This window comes from Penaeus chinensis, chromosome 20 (genome assembly GCF_019202785.1).
Source record: "Penaeus chinensis breed Huanghai No. 1 chromosome 20, ASM1920278v2, whole genome shotgun sequence".
NCBI lineage: Eukaryota > Metazoa > Arthropoda > Malacostraca > Decapoda > Penaeidae > Penaeus > Penaeus chinensis.
Window position 1 is genome coordinate 16971560 of NC_061838.1, and position 7500 is coordinate 16979059.

Consider the following 7500-nt stretch of genomic DNA (forward strand, 5'->3'; position numbering starts at 1 on the left):
CCATATGTCTGTTTGGTGGCCAGGTATGGATAGTGACATAGAAACGTACATAAAGATGTGTTAGGGATGTGCATTACAACAGAAGAATCCTAAGCCAATGAAATTACACCCTTGGGAATACCCTGGTTCAGCATGACAAAGATTACACATTGATTATGCTGGTCCATTCTTAGGCCAAAGTTTTTCTGGTAGTTGTAAATGCATATCGTAGGTGTATTGACAGGTCTCTACTAGCATAGAAAACTACACCACATGCAACAATGGGATGTTCCCCTTCATTTTCATTGATGAGAAGGAGGATTAGGTGTAGATTGGACTTCAAGAAACCTGATTTTATGAAAGGAAAGCAACATGAAGGATGGATGAAAGCACAAGACTAGTAATTTTAGAGAGTTTACGGAGGGAGACCGTGTAATGGTGAGATCATATACCGATACTAAATGGACTAATGGCTGTTTAGTGGAAAGGTTAGGTAATCTACACTATACTGTCAGTATGGATGGTAAAGATCTGAAAAGACACAAATCAGCTAAGACCACCATATTTGGACACTTCAGTGGACTCCAAAAAATTAACTGAGAATGATCAATTAGATATTAGTCTGTCATACATTCTTAAAATATATGAACACAAGACTATGCCAATGCCAGAAGAACCTAGAGCTGTTGCATCTTCTGAGGCAACTGTGCAAGAACCTCAGCCACATAATTCAGGTCGTCAGCCAAAGGAACTTCCTCACAGAACAAGATGAAGAAGGTTACCAAGTACCTGGCTGATCACTCTAGAATTGGCAAGTTTAAAGAAGTTCTTAATACTCATTAACCCCACTATGTTCTCTGGTAATGGCCAGTATTGTATTCTCTTTAAGGGTGAAGGAAGTGTTATGTATATGAACTTTTTATAAAGGTCCTACTTAGTTGTATACATTGAATTAGGGTATTGCTAACAATATACTTAACCCCTTCCCGACGGGTCACGTCTATAGACGTGAAAACAAACCGCTCGAAATGTGGTGTGCGACTGTACACCACAGCGGTGATTCATCTTGATGTACCGAAATCCTGCGTTCAAAGTCGGCGCTCTGCCATTGATTGCCAGAGCGTAGAGGTTTTTTTTTAGTTTTCTATACCCGTCACCAAGGGGTTGCAATGCATTTTCTATGTATGGGCCTCCCCTACCGGCATGTATTTAGACTACAAACACTCTCATACAAGATATTAATTAAAAGAAGCAGAGCCCTACAAGAAGGCATAAAATTAACCTTAATACAGAAGGCTGCAAGAAAACCCATTATTACAAAGTTGGCGATAAACATGGGATTACCTCAAAGGATTTATTAGAGCAATAAATTATACATTCCAGTTCAGTATAAGTATAAGTATTGGTGAATGTACACTTGTGGTCACACACACACACATATTTTACACACACACACACACTCTCACACTCTCACACTCTCACACACACACACACACTCACACACTCACACACTCACACACTCACACACTCACACACTCACACACTCACACACTCACACACTCACACACTCTCACACTCTCACACACTCACACACTCACACACTCACACACTCACACACACTCACACACTCACACACTCACACACTCACACACACTCACACACTCACACACTCACACACTCACACACTCACACACACTCACACACTCACACACTCTCACACACACTCACTCACTCACACACACGCACACACACACACACACACACACACACACACTCACTCACTCACTCACTCACTCACTCACTCACACACACACACACACACACACACACACACACACACACACACTCACACTCACTCACTCACTCACTCACTCACACACTCACACACTCACTCACTCACTCACTCACTCACTCACTCACACACTCACTCACTCACACACTCACTCACTCACACACTCACTCACTCACACACTCACACACTCACACACTCACTCACTCACTCACACACTCACACACTCACTCACACACTCACTCACTCACACACTCACTCACTCACTCACTCACTCACTCACTCACTCACTCACTCACTCACTCACTCACTCACTCACTCACTCACTCACTCACTCACCCTCTTCCACAGTGCTCTCTGTCGTCCCCATTAGGTCGTTGGCTAGCTGCAGGTCGGCATCCTCCTGTATCTTTTGCATCCTTAGTTTCTCGGCCAGCTTCTCCTCAGGCGATAGGGCTTTTTCTCTATCCTCTGCCTCCTTCTTTCTCCTCTCCTTCTCCTCTATCTGTTTTGCCTACCAAGGGAGAAAAAAAGAAAGTTAGAATGAAGGTGAGAAAGTGGAGAGTGGCCTGGATGGCTTCATCCATTGATGCTCTGTCCCCTGGGATTTTAATCTATCAAAATTGTTTACTCACAGATGGCTCCATAAATGCTTAGTCACCAAGGAGTCACTCACAAGGCTTACTCAACCTCATCTGCTTAGTCTATTCTTTGAATTTTCTAAAAGAACATTCACCTGTATAACTTTAACCTACTAACATTGCCATAATACTACTACTACTACTACTAATAATAATAATAATAATAATGTTAATGAAAATGCCATTCACAATGAAGGTATATACATCTGAAATAATTTTCTGGCCTATCCCCCCCACCCCAAGGAAAAAAAAAAAAAAAAAAAAAAAAAAAAAAAAAAAAAAAAAAAAAAAAAAAATATATATATATATATATATATATATATATGTATATAAATAAAAAATAACAATATTAAACAAATGGATGAAAGAAGCATGGTCTGGTAGGCCTGGTAATTTACTTTGGTACCTGAGCACTGGTGAAGCCATCTAGGTGTAAGCAAAACTGACAACAAAATAGGGAGGAACGAGGCATCCAGCGCGAGTGGTCAACATTTGTCCTGGCTTAAGTATATGATGAGGACAGAAGAACTCAAAACAGTATCAGTGATAATTATGTCAGCATTAGAAGTTAATTCACTGAATGAAAATTATAGATGATGATGATGAAGTTAAAAATCAATAAATAAAATAAATAATAACACTAATAAAACCTATAACAATAACAATGGTAATAGTACTTATAACAGATGATGCTCAGGTTTGATGATGATATAGATTTCCTATAGATAATGATGACAATGACAACAGAACTAAAGAAAATAGTATCCAATATTATATACTGAAAACCCCTCCATGACACTCAAACTGAAAATATTACAAAAATACTGTAGAATACTTCCTTGAAAATCTTGCAATCAATATAATTCTAATGATTCATCAACATAAATACACATGCAAACTGTATAGCTATGTACAACTTGCTCCCCATGTCTCTTTGCAATTCATGAGATATAATCTTGGAATTTAAGGGGACTGTCTGCTTTTGAGGGCAAAAAATCTACTTTGAGATAGGCAAATGGGGCACACACACTCATTCTTACAGAAAACTTTTTGTAATCAAAATTACAGCTAAAATCAATAACAAAAATGTACAATTTTCATGTTACATGTTTCCCATAAGAAGCACACAGTTCTTATATAAATAACACAGTAAATATTTCCTGTAGCAGAAGACCTATCTCGTTGGCAGCAATCTACCATGTACAATTTTCAGACATGCCATACTTTCAAAAATTGATAAATATATGAATGTCAGAACTTTTATTCTCTTCTCTTGGAACTACAACTACAATTGAAAAAAAAAGAGAACTGTGCTACTACAGCCATCTGAAAGGTAAAAAGAGGGAGGGAGGGAGGGAGAGAGAGGGAGGAAGGAAGGGAGAGGGAGGGAGGGAGGGAGGGAGAGGGAGGGAGGAAGGAAGGGAGAGAGAGGGAGGAAGGAAGGGAGAGAGAGGGAGGAAGGAAGGGAGAGAGAGGGGGGGAGGAAGGAAGGAGAGAGAGAGAAGAGAGAGAGAGAGAGAGAGAGAGAGAGAGAGAGAGAGAGAGAGAGAGAGAGAGAGAGAGAGAGAGAGAGAGGGAGGGAGGGAGAGGGAGTGGGGGAGAGAGAGGGAGTGGGGGAGAGAGAGGGAGTGGGGGAGAGAGAGGGAGCGGGGGAGAGAGAGGGAGTGGGGGAGTGAGAGGGAGCGGGGGAGAGAGAGGGAGTGGGGGAGAGAGAGGGAGTGGGGGAGAGAGAGGGAGTGGGGGAGAGAGAGGGAGTGGGGGAGAGAGAGGGAGTGGGGGAGAGAGAGGGAGTGGGGGAGAGAGAGGGAGTGGGGGAGAGAGAGGGAGTGGGGGAGAGAGAGGGAGTGGGGGAGAGAGAGGGAGTGGGGGAGAGAGAGGGAGTGGGGGAGAGAGAGGGAGTGGGGGAGAGAGAGGGAGTGGGGGAGAGAGAGGGAGTGGGGGAGAGAGAGGGAGTGGGGGAGAGAGAGGGAGTGGGGGAGAGAGAGGGAGTGGGGGAGAGAGAGGGAGTGGGGGAGAGAGAGGGAGAGGGAGGGAGAGAGAGAGAGAGAGAGAGAGAGAGAGAGAGAGAGAGAGAGAGAGAGAGAGAGAGAGAGAGAGAGAGAGAGAGAGAGAGAGAGAGAGAGAGAGAGAGAGAGAGAGATAGAGAGAGAGAGAGAGAGAGAGAGATAGAGAGAGAGAGAGAGAGAGAGATAGAGATAGAGATAGAGATAGAGATAGAGATAGATAGAGATAGATAGAGATAGAGATATAGAGAGAATTGAGGGAGGTAAAAAAAAAGAGAGAGAGAGAGAGAGAGAGAGAGAGAGAGAGAGAGAGAGAGAGAGAGATAGAGATAGAGATAGAGATAGAGATAGAGATAGAGAGAGATATAGAGAGAGATATAGAGATAGAGAGAGATATAGAGATAGAGATAGATATAGAGAGAGATATAGATATAGAGAGAGATATAGAGATAGAGATAGAGATAGAGATAGAGATAGATAGAGATAGATAGAGATAGATAGAGATAGAGATATAGAGAGAATTGAGGGAGGTAAAAAAAAAAAATTCTCTATTAATGCCTCACCTCCTTCTCTGCAATAATGTCAGCTAATTTCTTTTTCTTCTTCTTCTTGAGACTTGCAGAGTCTGTTTTCTTATCCTTGTCATCTTTATTTTCACTGTCCTCTTCTTCATCGTCCCAGTTGTCCTTCCGCAGTGTAAAAAGACAAATACGTTTAACATGCATAATCATTGTCACTGTCCTAAGGAAAGAATGGGAAAATCATCCAATTCTTCATCACATACAATGATAGTGAAACAAGTGACTACTGTGAAAACAATGATAATGGCAGCCATGGATTTAATAAAATAAATAAAAAATAAAACTGGTGACAATACCAACAATGATCAGATAATGTATATTATGACTATCATTATCCATTATAATAAAGCCAACAACAATATAAACATTAACATTGAACATTATCCGGAATACCAAACATTAAATACAGTAAATTTAAGTTCACAATAGGTAAGTTGGTTTCAATATGATGACCAGGGCATTAAAAAATATATTTGGATCAAAGATCCTTGAGAAATGCCACTTAAAATTTACCTAATATCACTGAACTCAAAATGTTTTGCCTGATAATTAAGTCATTTATCATAAATGGGAAAAGGTCACATTAAAATCTACTGATCAATTCATTTTACATACTGTCCTATGAATATGTGATTAAAAATCAACAAGTAAATAAATAACAAAAACAATGACTTGAAAATCCAATCATTTTTAAGATATATGATACTTAAAAAGATTTCAAATATCAAAATCATAAAATGTTGGCATCCCATACTATAAACACAATATGACACTTTCCTATTATGCAATTTCAATAATATATGAATTGGTATTTTCTGAAAGGAGGCAAGCTGCAATATTCCAGAGTAAACTATGGTACAAAATTGTAAAAAAGATAATTTTTCTATTGTTCCTTAGGGGCATTGTATCTTATAACCTTCTGTATAAGAGCGTCATATTAAAGTTTCAGACTACCTGGCTGGTGATCTTTTAGTTTCACACAGCTATCCACTCTTGCAATTCTTATTCCTTCTTTTAATTATCAATGATGTAATATGTGTGAAGCTCTTGTTTTTTTTCATTACAAGAGATATAAATGAAAGCACTGGTAATGTTTAACCCAATGCCGTCTGGGAAAAGGAAGAAAAAATGGGGAAATGCTGTGCCTATTTTCTATATTTTTTGAGAAATGTCTGCCTATAGATGGCTCTGCTAGTGCTTAGCCACAAAGGAGTCAATTGCGACCGTACCTGATATGAATTGCCGGGAAAAATGTATTTTTTACTAGTGCTATGAATAGTGATGTTTTTCTTATTTAAACATTATAATTATTATGTTTTTTAACATTAGTAACAACAAAATAAGATAACATAAAATATTTCGTTAATCAAAGAAAAGGGTGAACGGGCGAGACAGGCAGTACTCGTAATTGGCTCATTGGTGACTTAGTACAAGTGTAGCCATCTATGAGTAAAAACAATCAAACAAGTACTCAGAGTGGACATAGCACGTGCGTACACGTCATACCCGTTGGCATTGGGTTAACGATCTAACCCCTCTATGATCAAGTCCCTATTACTCCAGCCATTCCCAGGAAATCAACCCTTACTGTAGGAGTCAAAACCTTTCCTAACCTGGGGCTTTGCTACCTGACCCAAATGCAATTGCCATGCACTTGCTCTCTATGTAGCATTTGTAGCAACCTATTTTCTTTATTTCTGGTGTTTTTTTTTGCCTCTGCAGATTATTTCATGTAAAAGCGAGTGTAGTTTTTCTCTCTGATTATCATATTGTCATTATTACGTGTTGCACAACTTTCTTGTTATGAACTTGCAAAGGTAAAACCTGAAATGAAAAGTGTTTTATTTTCAGTCATTCTGCCCATTACAGGCAAATTTTACTCTGTACTACATGACTGTGGGAAAAAACTATACCAATACACCCGAGAGGTTTGATAAAATTCTAATGATCGCCAAAAATACATGAGCCACGGCAATCGCCTGATGCAGCCCAGCTCTAATGCCCAACATATTGTCCTAATAAATTCACTTGTGAAAGATATGGGATAAAACGAACATGTGTCAGATTGTTACATATTCCGGATGGTAAATGCAGACATTAGTGTTAATGTTATGTTTCTAATCAATTATTACTATTTTCATCTTTAATGTATAAAATATAACTATCTTATAATTTCTACATAAAAAAGGATATATTTCATTATTCACCTTCATGATCTTATAGATGATGGATAAATTCTTAACATGTGTGTTACAAAATTAAGAAATCTGGCGATCTCTAGGTACTACTCACACTACTAACTATGAAATTTTTAGAAGAAATTTTCTTATTAACATATGTAACTTTCTAATCCCCAAGAAAAATATTACATGGCTTTATTATCAGATTACCATTAATTATACTCTGATTCAAAAAGAAAATGAAATAGAAAAAAGAGAAAAACATGGCCTACTTTCTAACTTTCTCTTGTAAGTGTGTCAATAATTACTGCCAAAGTACACATTTAT

At 38.8% G+C, this 7500-nt stretch overlaps 1 protein-coding gene across 2 annotated transcripts in view; it reads right to left on the reverse strand.

The window, feature by feature from the left end:
• Positions 1-7500, reverse strand: part of LOC125036008 (eukaryotic translation initiation factor 3 subunit J-like) — a 16942-nt gene that overhangs the window by 8445 nt on the left and 997 nt on the right. Inside the window, exons 3-4 of one of the 2 annotated variants that reach the window (XM_047628359.1) lie at positions 4976-5098; positions 2108-2282 (exon numbers count right to left, since the gene is read on the reverse strand). In XM_047628359.1, the coding sequence (XP_047484315.1) occupies positions 2108-2282; positions 4976-5098 (298 nt within the window). Of the gene's footprint in view, positions 1-2107; positions 2283-4975; positions 5102-7500 lie in introns of both variants that reach the window. The other variant, XM_047628358.1, reaches the window with a different exon arrangement.